Below are 25132 nucleotides of genomic sequence, written 5' to 3' on the forward strand. Positions count from 1 at the left end.
ATTTCAAAATCCTCAACCCAGGGGAGGACAGAGGTGGTGTTTCGTCCCAAGTCTTCATTAATAAATTAATGTCCTTCTAAAAGAGGCCTTAGACCCCTTCCTCTTCCTGCTGGGTAAAGGTACAGCAAGAAAGAGGCCATCTATGAGCCAGAGGAAGGTTCTCACCAGACACCAGACTGCCTTTACCTCAGATCTCCAACTCTCTAGAGACACGAGAAACATATTTTATATTTATGATATGTATATATGGTACTTTGTTCTAGCAGCTTCGAAACACTAAGACAATATTCTCAGAACACAAAATCCATGAGAACAGGGATAATTTTCTATTATATTTTATAATAAAAAGGAAATACAGACTGATATTAATCTCCAGTAATGCCCAGACCTTTGTTATCGAAGCCAAACTCTGAACATACAACAGCCAACTTCCTATCGTCTCCCTTCAATATCCCATCCTTACTTAAAGAGAAGATCCACCTGCACCCTTATCCCATCCCTGTTATGCCACCACAGAAATGCCCCTCTGTGACACGTGACAGCTGGGCTCAAGCCATTCAGCAGTCCACTTGGTGATAAGATGTCTTAAAGATGGTAAATATCTACTTTGTTTTTTAAATTAATTAATACTTGAGACATGGTCTCTACACAATATTGGCTGGCACTTGCTCCCTAGACTATACTGGTCTCGAACTCTCAGGTGCTCCTGCTTCTGCTTCCTCAGTGCCGGGATTAAGGCACACACCACCACGTCTAGTCTATTTGCGACGAACTTACTGTTACTCCCTACATGATAATGTTTTCAGTGCTTACAAAAAAAAATGCGTTAATAAGATCCATCTGACTGGCATTTAAAATTTAAAAGTAACACCCAAGGCAACAGGGGAGGAGTTACCTCCACTAGAAAGACAGGGCATCAAGTGGAGGGATGGAGTTGCCATTCCACAGTCAAAAACTCTAACCCAGAATTGTCCCTGTCTAAAAGAACTACAGGGATAAAAATGGTGAAGAGACTGAGGGAAAGGAGGTCCAGTGACAGGCCCAACTTGGGGTCCACCTCAAGGATAGACTCCAAAACTTGACACTATTACTGATGTTATGGTGTCCTTACAGACAGGAGCCTAGCATGGCTGTCCTCTGAGAGACCCAACAAGTAGCTGACTGAGAGAGAGGCTGATACTTACACCCAATCAATGGACTGAAGTCAGGGTCCCTGTGTTGAATTAGGGGAAGGCTGGAAGAAGCCAAGGAGGAGAGTGACCCCATAGGAAGACCAGTAGCCTCAACCAACCCGGACCCGAGATCTCTCAGACACTGACCCACCAACCAGGCAGCATACACTAGCTGATATGAGCCCCTGACACATATACAGCAGAGGATGCCTGGTCTAGCCTCAGTGACAGAAGATGTGCCTAACCCTCGAGAGACTTGAAGCCCCAGGGAGAAGGGAGGCCTGGTGGGAGAAGAGGGTGATGGGCCCATCGTTTTGGAGATGGAGGTAAGGAGGGGGAGATGGGATGAGGAACTGTGGGAGGGATGGCTGGGAGGGGAACAACAACTGACTGTAAAAAAAAATTACAGTAATAAAAACAATTTAGAAATGACTTGGCTGGCTACAAGTTATCAACATGCATATTACTGTGGAGTGTGGCTCTTCTAAGAGATGTATCAGTGATAATGTCAACAAATATGTAAATATTGATATAATAACATCCATCAAAATACTAAAAAACGTAACTGATTAATAGATCTGAGACTGAAATGAACATAGTCTTGTGGACCTTAACTAATGAGTGCTTTAAAAGGCTGTGCTACTTCAATCATGTTGGACCATCTCTATCAGTGTATTGCTTCCAGGTGAGTATTTTCATTCACACTCTCTTTAGAAATGGAATAACATTTCTAAAGATGGTAGAACCCAAAGAAATGTTATTTCTGCAAATGTTATGGTAGCTACGGGCTTAAAGAAAACAAGAAGGTAATAATTTAATATAGCTCTTTGATGTCATGAGGGAGCGTATAAATATTAGTTTTCTAGAAGTAAATAAAAATAATTGCTACAGTTTAAATCTGTCCCCAAAGGACCATGTGTTAAAGGCTTGGCTGCCAGCCTATGGCCCTCTGGGAGATGGTAGAATCTTGAAGTGTGGCACAGGGCACACCCCTGCTTAGCTAAAAACTCAAGAGCAGAGCTAAACATGAACACAAGGCCAGCTCTTTTTTATCTACTAAATATTGTCTTAAAAATAAAAACTACGGCTGGGTGTGGTGATGTACGCAGAGGCACTCGGATCTCTGTGAATCTGAGGCCAGCCTGGTCTACACAGCAAGTTCCAGGACAGCGACAGCTACAGTCACCAAACAGCAAAGCAGAATAAAAACCAAACCTTCCACAGACACAGGAAGAAACACCAAAGCCACCGGGCCTAGTGAGGAAACAGGGCTGCCCTGGGTGCCACGGGAGAGCAGTTTTGCCTGACACATGCTCCTGTGAGGATACACCCTATTACTGAGACCCCTGCAACTGTGAGTCAGACCAACCTTTTCACGTCATAATGGGCTGTCCCAAGAATAGGCTACAGTGACAACTGACTGACTAACTGCATGCCAGTTATCCAAGGCTGCCTGGAAGCAAGCATGGTTGAAGGCCTGTTGGGTTTCAGAGGATGCAGACAGCATAGGAAGAGGAACTGTTTGCACGAAAGATCCAGTCACAGGACAGAGAACACCTAGTTGTACCATGATTGTTATTGGTTCTCTCATTTACAACTACAATCGTCCACAGAAAACTAAGAAGAAGTGTCAAACTCAGGAACCGACCCTTCACACAAAGGAAAACTCAAGGGCCGAGAACACAGCTCAGCAGTAGACCACTCACCTACCCAGCATGCCCAGGGCTGGGATCCAATCCCCAGCACCAACCAACAAAAGCACACAATAAAACCAGGACCAGCCTGCTTCCTAATGCAGAGATTATAGGCATGGGCCACTAAACTTGATAACAGCCCCATTTTTTAACTGAAGTCCTTGCTTTCCATCATCAACCTAAAGATCAAAGTTGAACACAAGACTTTTTTACCCACCCAGTTGTTATATATGAGAGCATGACTCAGTATGGTTGATGACTCTTGTAACAGAAATTATGTTATCTAAACTCAAATTAGTTATGAACCAAATTCCTTCATGCAATTGTCATGAAAAAGTTATTAGAAACAAATCATTTCTGCGAATTTAACTATTTTAAAATCCATGAACAGCTATCAGAAAACAAAGAATAAATTTACCTTATTTTCCTCAAGAAATTTCAATTTGACAGAAACATCACTGCGCATTTTGTCATATTTTTCCTTGTGTATTTGGAACAGATGCTGTGACTGCTCAATTTTTGGCAGAGTGTTTGCATCACGAGGTCCAAGGTTCAGTTCTTCCAAATCAGTGCGATATGCATCATATTCAATTCTGAAAAGAAGAGAATAAATAATCTCACAGCAGCAAACATTGGGGCAGTCAAGAGATGGACTAGAAACAAGAGTCTCACATTAATACTCAAACCCCACACACAGTCTACATTTGATGCTTTAAATCATTATTTCCCTAAACATAAAGAGCTATCAAGACACTTAAAGGGCTGGGGGGACCTCAGCGCTAGAGTGCTTTAGATGTGTGCAACTCTAGGGCTTTGTTCTCCAGCACTGTAAAATATGTGCATGCACACATGCATGAGTGAACAGGGAGAAGCTGCTTCTTAAGATCATCCACTATTTCCCAAACTTAAATATTACTGGACAAAATTTTCAACATTTAGCAAATACTTAAATAAAAAAAGTCAACCTCAACAGATGTCAAACCAAGTTCAAAGTAGTTACCAATCCTTAATGTGAACTGATTACTAATGAGACAAAGTTGGTAAGGCCAGCGGACTTAGAATGCCTAGCAAAACTGCTAAGTCACTGAGAATTACCAACGCACCTATGCTTTTTAAATGTTCTCATCACTGTGTGTAAATAATACTGTCACTTCAGACACTACTGCTGCAACCTGTCATGAATGCAGACAATTGCTAACAAGCTACGTTATATCTGGGGCTACTTTACACTGAGTCTTGGAAAGCCCCGGTGTACTTTTTACAATCATCATATTCCAACAGACACTGGTCACAGTTCAGTGTTTGACAGGCACATATGACAGTACAATGCTAGATGGATTGTGGTCACAGTAGCATTTAGACTGTGAAAATGACACCTCCTGTAGACACTGTACCTGGTTCTGTGAGGTGCTCTGCCTTAATGATTCTACAACAGCTCCTCCACCAAACTCACTCTGCGACCTCTCAGCAGCTACATGGCACCTCTGCCATAGCCCTGTGGAGTAACAGTGCTGCCATGGTAAGCAGACCTTCTCAGCTGCTCTAGCATTCTGTACTCGACTGTAGAAAGCAAGTGCCCCCTAATTCAGTAAAAAAAAAGTCTATGTGCTACAGCTAATGGTCTTTATTCAGACATCAAGAGGGAGATTCTTGGAGGGAAGATTTCCTCTATCTTCCACTCCAAGAATGAAGAATATGCTAAGTGATAAACTATATTGTATACCTAACTTGAAAAGGAATATGTTAGTCCCTCACATTCGACCGTACTTTGTCTGCCATTTAATTTGTGGGTTTTTGAGACCGTCTCACTACATAACCCTGGATGTCTTCAAACTCACTATGAGGCCCAGGCTGGCCTTGAATTCAGAGATCGGCCAGCTTCTGCTTCCCAAGTTTTATTACTTTTATGTTTTACTTTTCTCCAGACAAGTTTTCCCTGTGTAGCTCTGGCTGTTCTAAATTCATTCTAAAAACCAGGCTGGCCCCAAAGTCAGATGCCTGTTTGTTCTGCCTCCTGGACAGTGGGATTAAAGGCATGTGCCTGGTGCCTGGCCTCCAAGCCCTGCTTATTTTTAACCTGCACTAAATTTAACAAACTAGATCTTTCCGGGCCGATGAAGACCACTCATTCGTTCACTAAATGTTGATCCATCCAGCAGTAATCACGTCGGCACCTTCTGTGTTTCAAGTGAGCAGAGCTCATCCTCAAGATGCGAGTGAGTAGCCGATTGTAACAAAATGGCACAATGCACATCACCATTACAGACAGTGGGCATGACTGGACATTTAAGAAAGTATTTCTGAGGAGAACAAAAATAGGACACAACTAAAGTGTGAAGGACAGTAAAAGAGTACTAGGCAATAAAATTGGTAGGATAACCCCCAAAGAGAAAAGTGTCAGTACTGACATAGACAGTTGAGAATTAAGTCAGTGTATTACAACCCAAAATTAATGCCAGTAATGGAAGGCACTTCAGTCAGGGCTGTAGACAGCCCCATGGTCCCTGAAAAACAGTTCAGAGGTAAGCCAGCAGGAGCAAGCAGGAAAAAGCCAGTGAAGAGCTGTGCTTTGTCCTGACTTCATTTGTTTAGGATAGAGAGCTGAGCCTCTAATGGAACGGAAGGGAGATGGACTGGAGTAGACTAAGAAGATGGGTCAGCCTCAAGACTGAGGGGATAAGACGTGTCAGAACCTGAACAGAGGCGATAAGGACTCAGACAGACAACGGGGCAGGACAATTTAAACTTGCTAACAAGTTAGTTAAGTCCATGGGTTTTCAGGCCAAACTATCTTTTACTTGCTTTCCTGTCTTCAGTTAGCATTGCATTTTTTTTGTTTCTACCTTTTCATCTATGAATGGGAACAATAATTACAACAAAACTTCATACCCATATTATTATATGATATTGGGCAATAATCAAAACCTTTAGAATGCTTAGTATTAAAAAAAGGAAGAGCTAAAAGCAAGCTACAAACAAGAGAGTGGAAGCAAACTAAAGCTGGTGGGATGCCCCACGCGCCCTACGAAGCTACGTGGCATTTTAAACAGCGGTGCTGGCCGAGATATATGCAGTTATAATATTGACCTTGCATTCTTTAGCCTTGATGCTCATTTTGTAGATGGCAAAAGCAGAACTTCCCAGCAACACTTCTCCAAGAGCACTCAGTGCCACCCAGGGATGGGCACTCAGTCTTCCAGGGCAAGCCTCAAGATTGCCAGCCTGGGCTTGTTACTCTATGGAAAGCAGGTGTCCACATGTGAAAAGGTCACAAATGACCGCCTGTTGGTGCTGCTGTGGAGAAACACTGAATGGGCTGTTACGAGCAGGCCAGGAAGGACTTGTACACAATGCGTATGAGGGTTAACAGACCACCCAGCATTTGCCTTAATTACCTCTTCTAATGCTGGTCAAATGGATGACCCTTGCCCTAAAAGTCAGTAAATTTGTCAAACAAAAAAGAAACTGCTACTTAAAACTTTGAAGCTTAGCCTCTTCTTCAAAGACTATCCTGCAAGAAGCCAATGTCCAAGTATTACTACTAACCAAGTCCTCAGAGAACTGATAAGCAGAAATCAAGCCCCAAGCTAAACTTAAAGAATATGCTAGCGTAATTTGAACAAAAAAAGATGGTTCTGGGATGATATCATTGTCAAGCACACAAATGAGGTTGCCTGAAGGTTTCCTTTAAGTAACTATCCAAAAGTTCCAAATAAGCCAATATACTGTATATACCCTGAGACCTGATACTCCATTATCCTTCGAGGTTCTCATTTAAAAACGGTTTTTCAATTATGAGACATGAAAATTTTATGGTTTTAAAAATTACATTATTGTTTTGTTGTGCTAGGCAAGACACTGTCTCTGTACTACACTTGCAGCCCAAATTTTAGATTAAAAGATAGGAAGCCAAATGGGCATTTGAAGCTACAGGTAAGCAAGCCATTCAATCTCTGTAGACTTACTTTACTCCTCTGTAAATCAAACACAAGTGCTTCCCACACTGAGCTGTGCACGGTGGCACCTGCCTATAGCCTCAGCACACAAGAGGCAGACAAGTAATTCTTATCTTTGAATCGTCTAGTCTCCTAAGAACTAGAAAAACTGAAAAACAGCTTAAAATGATTAGAGATAGATTATGATAGACAAATTTAGCAGAAACTGACACAGAAGTAAGACAAATTAAGCTTTTACTCCTGTGCGTATGAATGCATGAAAACACGGCTGACGAGAGGATTTCAGCAGCCGGGCAGGCCAATTACTGCAGATGTTGTTGACACTCTCCGTGTCAGTGAAGTAAATCTTTAGGAAGACTGCTTCCAATTCTATTTCTCACCACCTGATTTTATCATGTTAATAAATAATTCAAATAAAAAGTAAGTCTTTAGCCTAAATAATCTGCAAACCAGCAACCTCCCGCTTCCCACAGATAGTCTTAGCTGTTACCGTGACCTTTATTTGAAAGCCAGCAACAATACCACCATTAATATTAAACTGGAAATTACAAACAGCACAGAACAGAAGCACTTCTTGTAACAAAAAAAATCAAAAATTAAGTAGTCCACATATCTGGATTTTGACCTACAGAAAGCATAGACAATATGGACCTAAGAATAAGCACTCAACCACAAAATGGTGAGGCAGATGCTTTCGGAATTCTCACAAGCACTGCCATTTAGCTAGGGTAAGAGGTCAAAAGTCGACTTCTATTCCTACAAGGTAAGACCTGACATCACCTTCAACCACACTACAGAAATGTATCAGAAAGACAGCGTTCCAAGTGCTCAGAGAACTACCAGAAAATGAGGCTGACAATGAACAACAGTGTCAGGACACAGGAAAATGGACATGGAAGCAAAAGTTGAAAAGTTATCATGGGTGTGGACTTCTTAGAGAATATTTTTAGATATTTAAAATTAGTTATTACTATACATTTTGTTCACTTAGTAAAATCATGAGAGGGATATACATATAAAATAGTACATTTGGAAATCTGTATTATAAACCACCAAGATAAAGGTAAATATTTATGTATAAGGCCAAATGTGTAAACATGTAATGGCAGTTTGAACCTGGGTAAATGAAAATCAAGAGCTGGTATGTGGAAGCAGTGTGACTGCTCACAGTGGGATGCACCAATAATACAGTTACAGGTTCTCATTAGGTCAGATTCCAGACTGTCTACTTGTAGGACAAAGGAAGCTAGAACTGAGAACTCCTCCATTCCCCATCTGTCAGCAAGCAAGGCTGGGGTATGAGTACGGCTCAACCGGACATTCCCAAGGTGAAGTTTTCCAGGCCTTTTGAAAATTACTTCTGAAGAGGTGGCAGCATCAAGCACCTAGGGTGCAGGATTCATATGCTGAGAAAAACTCCTGAGGCTTTACTTGACTTTGGCTCTTGCCTTCTTCAAAACCTTGCTCTCCCATTTTGTTCTTTCTGGGAACTAACCTCCAACTTGACATTTGGTTTTTTTTGGAAAAGAGAGCATTTGCTCTGTGGATGTGGTTCTCTCTTTCCACCTCTACACGGTCTCAGTACTGGCCCAAACAGGGGGCTCATGCAAAAGCATCCCCGACCTCAGATCCTAATCTAATACATTATTTTTTTCTAATACATTATTTATCTTCTCCTATTGGACAGTAAGCTTCTCTTGTTAGGAACCAAACACCTTAAGTAAATACAAGTCACCTGTGAAGCAGACAGCATGAAGTCGTACCCACCTGGCGTTCTCGTACTGTTTTACTGTCATTAGTGTGTCTTCAATTGTTTTATTCACCAAGGTGTTCACGCTAGCAATGAAAAAATTAATGGCCCCAAGAAGAGTCTCTCCATTTTTAGCCAGCAGCTTCTGTGTATCTGCATTATAGCCAAATTCTTCCTAAAACAAAGACGACATCTTAACTGGCCACTAATCACTGGGCATGACTTTGAAATTGTAAACATATTATCAATGGGAAAATGTTTGGGTTAGAAATCTAGCAACTGAAGTTTTTACTTTTTCTGCTAATCTTTAAAAATGTAAGAATATAAATCATAGCTAGCTACATAATTACTAAAAGTTTAGTAAACCAAAATTATCATTAGCCCAGACACACAGCTAAATCTAAATAATTTTAAAAGCTAAATTACTTTGTACTATACAGATTATTTTTGTTTCCACATTTTGTTTCTATTACACTGTAAGCACAGCTGTGTGGGAAAATACAGCAGCTTATTAATCAGAGAAGTTAGAACTTTCAGGCCCAAATTAGGTAACAATTGGCTAAAACTTTCAGACATAAAATAGATTGCATTCTTTTTTGTGTTTTGATTGAATTTCTTCAACGTATAAATATTGACAAGACACATTTCTTTGTAAACTTATGTGGTCCAGGTGCCTTGCAAGATCAGGTCTATCTGGGCAGAGAGCTGAGAGGTTCACTCAACACCAGCCTTAGCTCATTCTAATAAACCATGTCTCAGCTCAGCCAACATTTCAGACAACTCCTTCATATGTGGCAAGAACAAACTCTTCATGGCCAGCAGTGCAAGCTTCCCAGTCAGAGCAGATTAGTCAGACGCACATCTGACCAAATAAAGTCATCCTATTTTACTGTAAGATGTATCGTCCAACGTGAATTCTCCAGTCTGTCATAAAACACTTCAATTTTGGCTATAAAAAAAAGGAGTAACAAAGTTAACTAGTAGATGAAAATTTAATGCAGTGCTATGCTTATAATTACATTTCCAGATGATAAATGATGTAATAATTCAGTAAGTATCAGGAGAGTAAAATTACACTATGCTAAAAACATTTTTCATTTAAGAGAGGTTCATGTGCTTTGCTCCGACTCAGTCTTCTGAACTGTGTAGACGACTCCAAGTGTAGAAACGTGTAAGAAGAATAGCGCATACCTGCAATCCTAACACTCAGAGATGGCACAATACAGGTGCTCCAAAGTCAAGCACACTGACGCTATAGGGCAAGACTTTGTCTCAAAACAGACTGCCAATCAGTGGGGAGGCAGTCACTCATTCTATCATCACCATAGCATCTTTATAACTATAGGTAGAACGGCAGGGTGTTTCTGACATTTTCTACAAGGTAAGTCATATGAAGTATAAATAAATGTTACTGCATTTAAAATATATGGGATAGAACATTTTCTTTAACTTCTCAAAAATTTTAAAATATTATAATTGTACTTATTTTCTCTGACATTAAGAGGTAAAAGCCAAAAATTAAAAAAAAAAGAGGAAGAAAACTATAAAAATTAGATTTATAACTGGGCGTGATGACACACACCTTTGATCTCAGCTTTTGATAGGCAGAGACAGGCAGATCTCTGCAAGTTTGAAGCCAGCCTGGACTACAGAGCTAGTTCTAAGACAGCCAGAGTTACACAGAGAAACCTGGTCTCAAAAAAAAAAAAAAAACAAAACAAACAAACAAAAAACAGAAACAAAAAACCCTAGACTTATATAAGCATAATCCTAACAAAAACTAAGGAGCCCTTCTTACCTGCTGTGCAATAGAGCAGAGAACACCACCAACAAGCATGCTAACAAGGATGTGGACGGGGAGAGGTGTGGGGTGGATGAAATGCTGAGGGATGGGGACAGGAATGAGGATGAGGATGAAGGGGAGGGGGCATGCACACAGGGCCTCAATCCTACACACACTAGGGGATAACAAGAGAGGGAGAAATACTATTCCCCAGGGAAAAGCAGTGAAACTGTCTACCCAAAACCAAGTGGCCTATCCCAAAAACATATATTCAAGGAACATTATACAGACAAAGCAGGTTGTATTATGTATTTAAGAATACACACACACACACACACACACACACACACACACACACACACCCAGATGATCAAGAAAGGGTATATGGGACAATCTGAAGGAGGAAAGGGAAAGACAGAAACAATCTAGTTAAATTATAATTTCATCAAAAGGGGGAAAAGCCCAGAGACCTATGCAACAGAGATAGAGACCCTTGAAATAAAGCCAGCCATGCAAATTCCGTAAATCTAAGAGATCATGAGTTTCTGTATTTTTTTTTTATTATTGTGCTGTATCAATGTCTGTACCAAATTTCTTATCCAAGTTTCTAGGAAAAAAATAATTTTCTGCTTTAAATGATCTACTTCCTCAGGTTAGACATCTATGGGGTGAAGGGTTATCTTTTGTTGCAGGCGAGACAAACAGCCAGACATCAAGAGTCGTGAGATAGTAAAAGAAGTTCTCAAGGAAGTCTCCACAGGGCTTGGGAAGCAGCTCTGCTGGTAGAGTGACTGCCTAGCATTCGTCCACCTTGGGTTTGATCTCTGAGTTCAGTACATAACAACTGAGCACACATACAAATCCCAGCATTCAGAAAGCAGAGGCAGGAGGATCAGAAGTTCAAAGTCATCCTGAGTTGTGTAGGGAGTTAAGGCCCAGCCTCAGCTAGAGACTTTGTCTGAAAACAAGAAAAATGTTCTGTTCCACACTTAAATAAATAAATGCTAGGAGAAAAAAAAGACCTTTATTCTATACTCTGTCTTAGAAATGCGGACTATATACGCTATCTGAGCTGTAGCCCAGACCTAAATCTAATTTACTTCATAACTTTAGTAAGCACATACCCCAAGTCCACTCAAACAAGTGACTATTTGTTCAGCTTATTTCAAGACTGGCAGAGGTTTGCAGCGTAAGTGCCTACTTACTCTGTATCCCATCAAAGAATCATAAATAGTTATGATCTTTCCCTTCTCTCTCACCAAGAACTTTCTCCTAGACCCTCTAGCTGACATCTATTCTGGGTAGAAATGGATCACTACATTCAGGGTCATCTGGATCTCCTTAAAGATTGTATATGATGTAAGCTGGGTGGGGGTGTCACGTGCCGTACAACCAGCGCTCAGGAGGCAGAGGCAGGCGATAAGAGGCAAGCAGAGGCGCCTGCTGTACAAGGCGAGTTCCAGGACAGCCAGGGCTACACAGAGAAACCCTGTCTCAAACAAACAAACAAACCAAAACCCAAAAACCCCAACAACAACCAAAGAAAAAGACCAAAAGATTGTATAATGTAGTATCTTGAGAAGAATATCCCCAGGCTCAAGCATTTAAAAGCACCCTGACTGCTCTTCCAGAAGTTCTGAACTCGATTCCCAGCAACCACAGGGTGGCTCACAGTGATGCCCTCTTCTGGTGTGTCTGAAGACAGCTACAGTGTACTCATATAAAATAAATCTTATTAAAACCTTTTTTTAAAAAATGCCTCAAAATCCCATTACTTTGGGGTTTGAGGATATAGGCCAGTGGAATAACACCAATGGTCACTTGGTTCAATGTCCAGCACCCAAACAAACACAACATTGCCAATTTTACTAAGAGTTTAGCAATCATAAATGGAAAAAAATTACCACTCAGAATACTTCTATTAGTACCCTCACACCCACAATCCCTAAGAGGTGTTCTCAATAAGCTTACGTGGAGTTCTAGAGACTTCAAACTCAGGTCAGCAAATGCATCTCCAAGTTGCTTTTGGGTATGTACCATCTGGAAAAGCTGCGTCGACAAGGTCTGAGCCAGTTTCAGAATGTTTTCATATTTTTTCTTATTATCTCTTAATATGTCAATCTGAGCTTCAAGTTCAAGGTCCACGGTTCTTGAGCCACGGCCTAGTTTCTCAGATATAATTTGCCGAGTACACTAAAAGCAGAAAGATGCACTTTATTTAAGAAGAAAAAAGAACAATAAAAAATTACAGCAAACCAAAATATTACACTGTGCACTACACAATTAGTTTTATACCTAGAGTGAGCGAGTTAGCAAGCTGAACTACTATCCCTGTTCCCAGGACTGAGGAAATGCATTTACAGGCCTGTCTAAGTAGTAACTATCACTAAGCTAAGAAATTGTGACATACATCTAGCAAGTTTATATACTGCCAAATGAATTATCCACATAATCATATTTCAAGCCCACTGCATTTGGGTAAAGTATTTAAAGCAACAGGGATATCAGACAGTTTTGCAGAACAGCATGAAGACCTAAACAGAGAGAAAACAAAGACCGCCAAGACGTAACTCTCCTACTGGTCACTTTCTACTTTCACCTAAGTGATCTCTGCTTGTGTAGGAGGGAGAATGAAAAGAAACAGTAAGACCACAAGAGGAAGAGGGATTAGACATTCCCCAAGGTCAGCACAGTAGTTAGCTGTTATTCTATTTTGTCCCAGAAACATACTTTTTTAAAAAATGTACCTAATTTCAGAGAATAAGAAAGTAAACTTGCTAGTAATAATTTTTATGAAAATAAAAATATTTAATTGTTTAAGGAATAATTGTGTAAGGTATCAATGTATTCTTCATCATTAAAATAAAAATATTCTACGAAGGTAATAAAAACCCAGATGTGGCTGCACACTGGAAAGCTGACAGATCAGGAGTTCAAGGCCAATGTAGAATACGTGTGACCCTATCTTAAAAAACAAAACAAAACAAAACAAAAAAACAATACAAATGAGCAAACAAAATACTCAAGACAACAGTAACAACAACAACAAACTTTTAACTTTGGTATAACTTTTAACTACATTGTTTATTACATCTTCTAAAGTTCCTGGATATGGGGAGTGAGGACCCGAGTGAATGTGTGCATAGCCCTGTCAAGGACCCCAGAGCCTCAGACCCAAGGGAAAACAGCAAAGCCTTTCCCTAGGAAGGAGGCTCAGAGAAGGACAAAGAGAGTATGAGCAGAAAACGTCCATCACAGGTTTCCCACCCAGCCTGTTCCCAGCCTAAACGCTGGCTCCCCAGCAGAGACTGTTTCTCCTGTGATCAGCTATAGTGTCCTTGATCCAGCTGTACACCACAAACCCTGCCTCCTTGTTTATAACCAGTTTCCTGTTCAACTCCATATAACAAGCAAGCTGAGCTTCTGAGGTGCTGGAGTGTCTTCATCAGAGAGACATGTCCCCCTACCCTAGCTCTCTGCATGTGTCTATATGTTTGTCCTGTTCTTAGGCTCTCATCGGGCCAAGTTCCCAGAGGCATGGCAAAGGACGAGGGAAGGACCAGCAGCCAGCAGAGGTGCTTCTAGTCAGGCCTAACGATCTGAGGTAGATCCCAAGGACCCTCAATGGTGAAACGAGAGAGCCAACTCCAGCAAATTATCCTCTACCCCGACAGGCGTGTGCTATGGCATGAGTACATACATGCACGCTTGCACACACACACACACACACACACACAGACAGACAGACAGACAGACATACACAGTCACTCTAAATAAATAAATAAAACTGTTCTAGGAGAGGAAAATCAAAATAAAGTTTAACTGTACATTCTTAAGGAAAATCTAAATAATCAAAAATGAGAATACTAGAGTGTGTGTGCTTGAAGTATGGTAAAGAAGGTATATAGTTGTTACTCATTTCCTCAGTATTTAGAGCCTCAGGAAGTTTCTGGCATGAGACATTTCTGAAACTAAAATACAAGACTATAATTCATTACATAGCAGGTTTACAAAGAGAATCTAATTTCTCTATCCTTCAAAGTCCTTGAAAATGGAGACTACTTACAATAAACTGACCAAAGTTTCCCACATAAAGAAAACAGTCAGAGTGTGATTCTAGCACTGTGAGGAAGAGGCAGGCAGACTTCTGAATTTGAGACCTGCTGATCTATCAAGTCCCATGCTACCTACCAAGAGCTTGCACCTACCAACCCCTCCTGCACCTCCCTAGTAATCATTTAGAACATAATAGCTTCCAAATGAAGCCAATGTGCTAACTTGCAGAGCTGGACGGCTTTAAACAAAATCATTGACCTGGCAAGATCTCCTAACTATGGCGGTGGGTGAAGTGGCGCAGCACAGGGAATGCACTGGGCACTATCCTCCTGGCTCAAGAATTGACACTATAGACTGTGTACTCTGATTATTTAAACAGCACAAACAGCTTAGCTGTGATGACAAAAATAGACATTTAGGTACAAGGAAAAGAACAACTTCACAGAAAGGTTATTAAGACAAAATACAGAAGGACGCCTCAGAGGGCAATCAACAGAGGATGTGGGTCAGCCAATGAAAAGGTGGGGCAACACTGGCGGGAAAACAAGGACGGAAAACTGAAAGACACGGGCTTAAAGGTAGCAGGAATGTTAATGGAAACGGCTTCAGAATTTAAAGTATGACTTTAAAACAGTATTTCATATTCAGAAAAGCTGCTGGCTCTCAATGCCTGAAACTGAGACAATTTAATCTTTGGGGAGGGGACAGGACAGGGAGAGAAGTGAGAAGAATGAGGGAGGAAGATCGAGAACAAATCAAGAGAGAAAAATATTTCAAGAAGGACAATACAGCAAGGAGGCAGGAAGGACAGAGGGACAGAACAAGCACACCAGAAGGAACTTCCAGTTTAGGTCTTGAATCCATCCTTTCAGATCAATTTCCTGACTTCCTCCTATCTGAAGACATAGTTGAACAGGGTACTCTGTTCTCTTTATTTTTTTATAGTCTGTTTTTGTTTCTTTTCCTAGTCTGTAATAGAATTTTGGGGGAAACATTTTTTTTTTTTGCTTGTTTGTTTTTAAAGAACGAAGCTCAGTGTGGCATGAAAATTACACAAGTGAGAGGAAGGGGAATTCCAACAGCTGGCACCGCACCCTCACACAGCGACAGGAGCAAGAGAAGACAGACACTTATGGCCAGGATCTGCAGACAAAAGCAGGGAGGTAATAACAGGGAAAGTGGGTAAGGTCATATGGCTGCCTCAGATAATGGGATCTGCTGAGGAATTTAATGTAACAATGACCACACCAGTCTAAGATAATTGGCTGGTAAGCTGTAACAATAGTGAGACAGTAATAAAGATCGGTACCAGAGAAAGTAAGAGAAAACCAAGGGAGAATCTGCGGGGTTTAGTGACTGATTAGATTCTAGGTTCAACAAAAGGAAGGAGAGGGTTCAAAGAATAACAGTTGCATTATGAGAGAACAGAGGCGCGGATCATACCCCTACCATGGAGAACAGAGGGCAAGGGCGTGCAGAGACGCCCCTGCACGAGAAGAACGGTGTAAGTGGGCACTGCTTTTACACACTACCACCAGCATCTCTCAGGTCACGTGGTGGCATGAACTAAATTACTTTTGGAAAGACTCATGTAGCACATTTCAAAACATTTTATCTTATTAAGAAAACTTTGGGGGCTAGAAAGATGCCTCTGTAGCTACGAACACTTGTTGCTCTTGCAGAGGACCCAGGTTCAGTTCTCAGCATCCACGTGGTAGCTCATATCCATCTATAACTCCAATTCAAGATCTGATGTCCTCTCGTTAACAGGCACCTAGCACAAACATGGTGCATATATGCACATGCAGGCAAAACACTCATACACAAAAAATTTTTAAAATACATCTAAAAAATGAAGAAAACTTATTATACAGTCTAACATATACAAATTCAGTATCTCACTCTGTTAGAAAGCCTCTATTTTTATAGAGGGTTTCATGTCATATTTTAAAACAATTGAAAGAATAATTTCATTCTGCTTTACTCTTGAGAAGACACTTTAGAGAAAACTGCTGTGTGTAAAAACGTAAACAATTTTGACTTGCCAACTCAAAACACAAGCACTGTAGCTTATGCTGTGGCCTGTGCTGCTGGGGTTTCTCATCTTACATGTCCAATGACTTCTAGTGTCTGAGCCCTAGTAAGATTCAAAGTTCACGTAGATCTGTGGTTTGGACAGCATGACATGTGCTGTTTATCTAAAAATGACTGGTTTTACTGAGATCTTTAGGAAAATAATCACCAATGACTCCAAGGCAACGCCAAGAGCCATGCTGGACTAATCTGGTGCTGCCTGTACAGTTCTCAATGACTGCAGGATCACAGAGCTGCCAGCTGTGGAGAACTAGTGTGCTCTCTTAACCGTCAGCTGTTATAAAATACCAAGAAAAGATCAGGTTCAGGGGCATTGGCCTATAGTCTAGGTAACTCAGGAGGCTGAAGTCGGAGGATCCCTTGGTCCCTGGAAGGGCACCCCAGACTGGCCAAATTACCAAAAAAGAAGAGGGAGGGAGTACAACCTTAGCAGTTCTATGGTTAAAGACATTCCAAGAACGTGTGTGTGTGTGTGTGTGTGTGTGTGTGTGTGTGTGTGTGTGTGTGTGTGTGTGTGTGTGCGCGTGCGTGTCTCCACAGTCCTGAGTGGCCTGGTGTCTGTTTCTCTGTCTTCATAGTCCTGAGAGTGGCCTGGAACTTACAACAGTCTTCCTGCTTTGGCCTTCTAAGTGCTGAGATTATAGCAAGTGTCACTACATGCAGGCTGGGTTTTTGTTTCTTAAAATAAATGAATGAATGAATAAAATATACAATCTGCCAGTGTTTTAGTCAGTCCATTTCAAATTCTTTTGTACTAAATTTAAAGTATATAAAGTAATGGAACAATATATGAATAATATATAATGAATATGAATTACATATAAATGAAAAGTCGTAGAAATAATTTAAAAATTACAAACCTTATATGTGTTGAGACTCCATTTTCTAACAAGTTCTAACTTCTCCATTGCAGGATTTTTAATTTCATCTGCTAAAATAACTGGTCCACCTTTTGTGTGTGTTCTTTGGCCACCTGCATGATCATAATAAAAGACAAAAGCACAATCCAGATAAACAAAGGACATGAGGAAACTTGAAGCCTGGTGCTATTCAAACTGAACTACTTAAATAAAAAAATGCAAAGGTTCCCACTGTGTGAAGGACTAGAGCCTCCTGTAAACATGTAGGATAATTTCATAGTCACAGATATTTCTGTCTACTAAGTAAACATAGTTTGTCTTACTCTAAGAAATTCTGCTGCAAATTTACCTAAAAACAAAAACAAACCAAACGACAAACATCTGGTCTGGGGAGATTACTTATTCTGTTAAGTGCTTGCTGCACAAGCAACAGGACTCAAGTTCAAACTCTCTAGCACCCGTGTCTGCTGGGGAGAGCTGAGGGAGGTAGTGCAGGCAGTGACCTCAGCACAGACGGTGGTCCCCGGGGTTCACTGGTTAGTCACTGGCTGACTCGATAAGCTCCAGGCTTGTGATAGACAATGGCCTCAGAGTCAGAGTCAAGACAACCAAGGTCGACCTACAGACTGCACACGTACATGCATACATGTGTGCCTGGGAACAAACACCAAAACTCAGGTTGAGTAGACATTTTCTTCTCCCACTTATTTCAACAGCCAAACTGGCCATCACACACTTAAGGATCAGAGAAATGCCAAAGCCCAACCACCCAAAACAAAAACAAAACAAAACAAAAAACACCACAAAAACATCTAATTTATAAAAGTCTCATAAAAATAGTGTTAATGTTATACAAAAAAGAAATGTGTAGTTTGTTTTTTCCGCTTCTTTTTGTTTCATGTTTTGGTTTTAAGAGTGTCTCCTTAAATGACCCAAGTCAGCCTTGAACTCCTTAGCCTCAACCTTGTCAATGCTGAGGCTACAGGCATGTACTACTAAATCCAGCTCATTTCTCAGTATTTTGTTGCAATCTACAATCTATCTGTATGTATCTGAGACTGACAGGAATACATACATGACTTTTTCACTTGACCCATTCTCAATAATACAATTGTCAAAGCTCCCTTTTTGTCTGGCAAGAGGGCAGAGCTGCGAAGCTAAGAAATAGAATCAAATAGGTAGATCTATACCAACCAGAGAAAAGAAAGAATGGATTAAAACAAATTATGTCTTACTATGCTTTTAACCATTAAAATAATTAAATTTCAGATCTGAGCACAACCTAATTGCGTTGAAAAGGCAGACGATGGCTAGAAAAGTGATTTTTCTTATATATTACTAGAGAAAGCAGTGGCAGCAGCCAGAAGAGCATATGACTACACACAGAGCGGGCAATCATGAAAGTGAGGTAGGCTGGCTTCAGCGGGAGGAGACACAGTGGATACCTGCAGGAACAGTCAGATCACCTGCGTGCTGGGTCAGCTGACTAGCTGCCACCCTGCTGGGAGACAGAACACATGGCAAAGGTGGTGCTGAGGAACCTGGAAAGGCAGACATTGAACTGTGAAAATAAATCCACTTCCTCCTCCACATGCTGGACAGTTTGCACAGATCTACTGACAGCTCCTTTAACATGGTCAAATGCTGCAAGTACAACTACAATGAAAACGCTTGCCTCCTTGCAAGTAAGGACTAATCGAAGATGCTATGAGCCTGAGCTCTATATAAATGTTTTATTAGCCTATCAAAACCATACAAAGCACCTCACTACATAAAAGAATTGGTTAAGACCATATCCAAATGAGTTTCCCTGGAGTATGTGATTTTCAAAACCAAATCATATGAAAGTCCTTATAGTTTAGGTATATACCTCATAATTTCCCAGACTTTATATGAAGAAAAGGCTTAAGAGTAGAAAAAAAAATACTGAAGCATTTTTTTAATACTTCTGATAAAAATGTGAATGATATTCTTTATAAGAATTACAGTTTTTATAGAAACTGTTGCCAAAGTTTCCCAATGATAAACCAAGTATGATAAGTACAGACTACTGCTGTTTACTCTGAGACTGCAGGGACTCCACAGCATTCTGCTGAAATGCAGACACTCAAGCACACTGAACCAGGAGCTGCACCCGGGGTGAACTCTGGGTACTGGGAAGTTTCGGAACCAGGGCTGTCATGTTTCCCTAGTGATCATAAGACTCATTCATGGAACTTTAAGAAATATTTGCCACTCTCTCAAGATCCACTGCAAAAGGCACCTGCTGCCTTTGAAGGCTACTTGGGAGATTTTCAAAGTTTAAGAACAAGGGGGAAGAAAACAAATTTCAAGTAAATCACAACCACGTTATAATTCTAATTCTAGGTATAAAATTCTGGTACTGTCTATCACATAGTGTTAGGAACACACTGATAACTTACTTATAGCTCTAAGTCTCTGCAGTCTTCTGAACAGTAATAAGTTCTCAGAAGGCAGAGGCATTGCTCCTAGGCTGACACTTGCTCCTAGGCTGACACTCTGAAGGTTGACCCTGGAACCCAGGTACAAGTAGCTAACTCTCACAAACTGCTATGCACATTCACACTGGAGCAAACACATCCATATGCATGTGTGCACACAAAACAAATAAATGCTACCCATCACTGCTGATAAGGCCTAGTACTAAATCAAGTTAAAGAGAGTAATCATTAAAAACATGGGAAATTCTTTCAGTACTTAGCTGAGAATATTTGATTTTTCTCTACTTACTATACCTGTGAGTGTCTACATGGTATATCTGTACACATGTGAGTGTCTACATGGTATATCTGTACACATGTGAGTGTCTACATGGTATATCTGTACACATGTGAGTGTCTACATGGTATATCTGTACACATGTGAGTGTCTACATGGTATATCTGTACACATGTGAGTGTCTACATGGTATATCTGTACACATGTACACAAGATGGCCAGAGGACGCCAGTGTCCTCCTTCCTCATCTACCCGGCACTGGAGTCACAGGAACAGGAAGCTACACCTGGCGTTCTCATGGGTGCTAGAGACTCAAGTTCAAATCCCCATGTTTACAAAGCAAGTGTCCTCACTCAGTGAGTCATCTCTTGAGCTCTGGCTGGGACATTTAATGCCTATGACATACTATCATTTTAATAGTAATCTTCCCAGGTTTCCTGGAAAAAATTATATAAAATTCATTCATGACAGGAAAGAATCAATATCCACTTTACATATAATTACAAGTGTACATACCCTATACACACACACACAGAGTTCTGATAAAGACAGCCTTTAGCTGTAAAAGTATGAAAACCTGCTTACATTGAACTCAAGCATATGATAGACCTAAATTGATTGCCACTATTTTTGAAAGTAGAGATAGCTATCTCTTTAAGTTTCTGAACTACAAAACTTAAAACTAGATTAGCTGGTAGACATAAAATGGTCTGAACACTTACAATAAAGTCCATGAGAAATGAGGCTCGGGAGGGGAAACAGGCCCACATGGGAAAGTACGGAACCTACACCGGATCTATCTCCATTATCAAATTACATTCAAAAGGGTACCTAAAGGTCCACACCACACAAAGACCACACTTCCATTCCCCAGGCCTGGGGCTCCCATAAGGAAGCAGTGAACATGAGAGGACACGAGGGCAGTCCCATGTCTGAGGACCTTGACAACAGAGCCCTGTTGCTCTGGCTGTCACAGTTCATTAGTCTCTGTGAGAAATGACGCCACCACACAACCTGACGTGTGTATCATACATGTAGCCAGAGACACAGCTTCCAGACTAAAATGGCAGATGAGATGTGGTGCTAAAGTGGGTGAGATTTCGGGTGTCTGCCTTGCCTTCAAAGTCACCTTCCATTTTTTCCTATATTCAGAACTGCAAGCCTGTAGACTGGTGTAGTTTAAATCAACCCTCCCAATTAAATTAAACTATCAAAAGTGCTCACTAATGCCCACAAAAACCTCTTAGGAATCCAAAATCTTAAAGCTGGGCATAGTGGCACACACCTCTTATTCCTAGGACCGAGGAGAGGAAATCCTACCAAGAGAGGTAGGATTGTGAGTTTCTGCCAACCAGGACCATACTGCACGACCCTACCCCCTCGAAAGAGAAAAACAGGGAAAAACAACTTCAGGATCTTTCTAACTGACTTATGTTTGGGGGAATTAGGCAATTTCCTCTCAGCAGAAACCTAGGCAGGTGCAAGAATTAGAACTCTCATTAAAATTATAACAAAACGAAGCCTTGGGGAAGCACCTCCCTGCCAGGAGCTGAGACTTACTTACACTGTTAGTGATTCTGCCACATTCTGTTGTAGACCAGATTTCAATCTGTTGTTCATTTTAAGGCTAAATTTAGGTATAAGGGGTTTTGTTTGTTTGTTTTTAACTTTAGGAACAAACAGAGAAGTATAGCATTAATCATCTTATAGTAACTGTTCAGAGCTAACCCTGACCTCAGATTTATTTCCCAGGTTTTCCGTCTGTCATTCTTCCCTTGGTCACTCCAATTATCTGTACATCCTAAAACACGTGCCCTTAAGTCAACTGTACCTTTCCAATAAGTACCGAGCCAGTGCGAGCACACAGAGTTCTCTTATGGATACACGGATCAATAATCATGTTAGGTTAAAATGAGCTTTATAAATGCAGTCCAAAGAGATAAGTTACTTCCATTAGTACAAAACACACTTGTCACTCTAACTTGAGTATTAGAAAGAATTTACAAGGGGCTGGAGAGATGGCTCAGCGGTTAAGAGCACTGACTGCTCTTCAGAGGTCCTGAGTTCAATTCCCAGCAACCACATGGTGGCTCACAACCATCTGTAATGGGATCTGACGCCCTCTTCCGGTGTGTCTGAAGTCAGTGACAGTGTACTCATACTCATACACATACAATAAATAATAATAAAAAAGAAAGTGTTTACAAGCAAATAAAACTAACTGACATTTTAATGTTTGCTACAGATTGTAATGGTCATTTTAGTCCAATTACTCTATAATCCTGCAACTTTCAGGGGAAAAGATTAAATCAAATGTCAGATGAAAAATTTCATTAAAAATAATTAAAATATCTAAATAGCACATTTGATTTTTTTTTTAGTTGGTGACGTTTAAAATTTGGAAGTGGGCTGGGATGTAGCTAGTTTTAGTGCTAGAACATTTGTCTGAAATGTTCAAGGTCCTGAGTTCAACTCCCAACATCATGAAAATTAATAAATAAAATAAAATTAGTAAGTAGTAACTAATCAAAAAATTGTGTCAAATTATATAAAGTAAGCCAATATGTTAAGCAATCATAATTCTAGGCATTTAGTCAACCCTTTCGAAGGCAAGAAGCCTGCATGAGAATGCTGTAACACTTGAGAGCGAAGAGGACACTGCGCTCGCCTGTCTCTGGGAAGGCCGCCTCTGGTGCTGCTCCTTCTTAGATACTGTCTGCTTTGTGTTTTGAGATAGGGTTTCTCACGGGCTTGGGAATCACTGAACTGACAAGGCTGGGTGTCTCTACCTCCTAGCTCTGGGGCATGCCTGGTATTTAAACATGGGTCCTAGGGGACCAAACTCATCTTATACGCTGAGGACTTTACCAACCAAACCAACTTCCCAACCTTAAGACTTCATTTCTTATTGTGGGGGGTAGGCAGTCATGGTGTACACATGGAGATCAGAGGACAGTTTGTGGGATTCAGATCTCTCATTCCACAATGTGACAAGTGACTTTATCTGCTAAGGCATTTTATAGACCTAAAACTCTAATTTTTAACAGCATGCATTGATTTTCATTTTCAAGAGCTTTACAGATATATACTGTTAAGATACTAACATATCTTGGGAGGCAGAGGCAGAGGCAGAACTCATATCTCTGTGAGGTTGAGGCCAGCCTAGTATACAGAATGACTGACAGGACAGCCAGGGCTACACAGAGAAACCCTGTCTCAAAAAACCAAAACCAAGCAAACAAAAAAGATACCAACAAATTTGCTTCCTTTCTAGCTTTACTTTGAAATACAATAAAAAGGAAGGAAAAACAGTATCACTCATTCATTTCCCCAACCTACAGTTCAGAACGTAATACTGGAATTAGAAATAATGTGCTTCAAAATCTAAAGTGCCCTTGACTAAAGAGCTAGCCAATAATATAGGAGAAATATTGACCAATTTACGTATTGGCAAAGCAAGATCTACTCTATCAAACCACAAGACATTAAGAAAATTAACCAAGTTCACACTGAACATTAACTATGGCTCCTTAATTACAGCTCTACATCCAAATGTTTGGTGGTTTTCCTCTATTCATTTACAAAAACGATTCTCAGGGAACACCACAGAAAGAGTGGGGTAGGAACCAGGGTAAAGTAGTATCTCCTGGACTTGACAGGGTCACTGTACTGTGATCTCTGACAGTTGTTGCCTATGCCAGACCTAATCAGTTGACATTCCAGTATAAAGGAGAGGGACTCCTAAGCTCTTACCCCTGCTGAGGAGCTGTGAACGGTTGACGGGTGTTAGGGAATAGTCCAGATTCTACAGATCACGGGCCTTGGTAGGCTGACCACACACTAGTGGTTGGTCCCACACCCATGTGTGTATATGGAAGGCACATTCTGGACTAAGTGTTTTAGTTTGTTTGTTTCTTTAAAGGGGAAGTTGGGAGAGGTTGAAGAAGATCTGGGACAAGTTAAGATAAGGAATAAGGGGAGAAAGTCAAAATATATTGTATACATGTATAAAATACCCAAGAATGAAAGTACTACATTAAAAACCCATTGAAAAAGGTTATAAGCAAGGTCACTAACAAGAAGCAATTTTTCTTCTGCATGAACTATACAGATATATACATATGCATGTATATTTACATACTTCCTAGTTTGCGTGCAGCAAAGAGTTACAGCAGGTCTTACTGCCTGTCCTTACAAAAGACTATTTACAAGACCAGCCTTTGTCCAGATCCTCAGAAGATAACTTTGAAAAGTTCCCTTCAGAAGGCTGGGATCCCAAGACCTAAACTGTCTACATAGACAGTGTGGCTTAGGTGGAGTGTCTACAGACTTCTGTTACGTCTAGAACCCTGACAGTGCTCACAGGATGCCTGTGTGCAGTCCTTATAAAAGCCCTGGACACTAAAGGTCCAGCGATCTTCCCCCAGTAGCCACACTTTAGGTGTGGAGCCAGGACTCACAGTGAAAGGCTTGAGCAGTCTCTGTGCATAAGACCCTAGGAAGACATCGCCTTCCTGACTGCCTGTAATAAGCCATAGTGTGAGCATCAGCCGAGACCAATGTCAAGGTGACCTTGAAGTTCTCCTATATGGCAAGCATAGGAAAATAGAAGCTGCATTTTCTTACTTCTTTTGAAATATGAAATCTGTATTTATACAAATCAATAGTTACAATTTTGTGGTTACTACCTAAAAGTAGTTTACCTCCTAAAATAATTTCCCAGCTTCATTCACAATACTTGGAAAGCATTATTAAAAAGTGTTGCACGAGTAGCGAGCTGAAGGGGCAGCGTGAGTGGTAGTGCCTAGTGCGCGGCTTCAGCTGCATCCTGGGAGGGAGGGTGACAATAAAGTTATTCATTCCAATTTATTTCTATGAAGATCAGCAAGATAATGCTTAAATTATTAAAATGAAGAGAAAGAGTATGTTTATGGGCACCTTTCATCAGAGAAATAAAGAGCTTAACTCTTGTCTTCTTTAACAGAAGAGGCGCTTAGTGAACTGCCATCCTCTACTTCAGCCATCTTT

General features: G+C 40.7%; 1 protein-coding gene across 19 annotated transcripts in view; it reads right to left on the minus strand.

The window, feature by feature from the left end:
- Arfip1 (ADP-ribosylation factor interacting protein 1) overlaps positions 1–25132 on the minus strand; it is an 82603-nt gene that overhangs the window by 13706 nt on the left and 43765 nt on the right. For 8 of the 19 annotated variants that reach the window (XM_006232539.5, XM_039103009.2, XM_006232540.5 and 5 more), the window contains 5 exons: positions 18811–18906; positions 17366–17478; positions 12327–12548; positions 8590–8747; positions 3285–3459 (listed from right to left, as the gene is read on the minus strand). In XM_006232539.5, the coding sequence (XP_006232601.1) occupies positions 3285–3459; positions 8590–8747; positions 12327–12548; positions 17366–17478; positions 18811–18906 (764 nt within the window). Of the gene's footprint in view, positions 1–3284; positions 3460–8589; positions 8748–12326; positions 12549–17365; positions 17479–18810; positions 20122–20183; positions 25118–25132 lie in introns of those variants that run through there. The other 11 variants (XM_006232545.5, XM_006232546.5, XM_063282436.1 and 8 more) reach the window with 4 other exon arrangements.

This window comes from Rattus norvegicus, chromosome 2 (assembly GCF_036323735.1).
Source record: "Rattus norvegicus strain BN/NHsdMcwi chromosome 2, GRCr8, whole genome shotgun sequence".
NCBI lineage: Eukaryota > Metazoa > Chordata > Mammalia > Rodentia > Muridae > Rattus > Rattus norvegicus.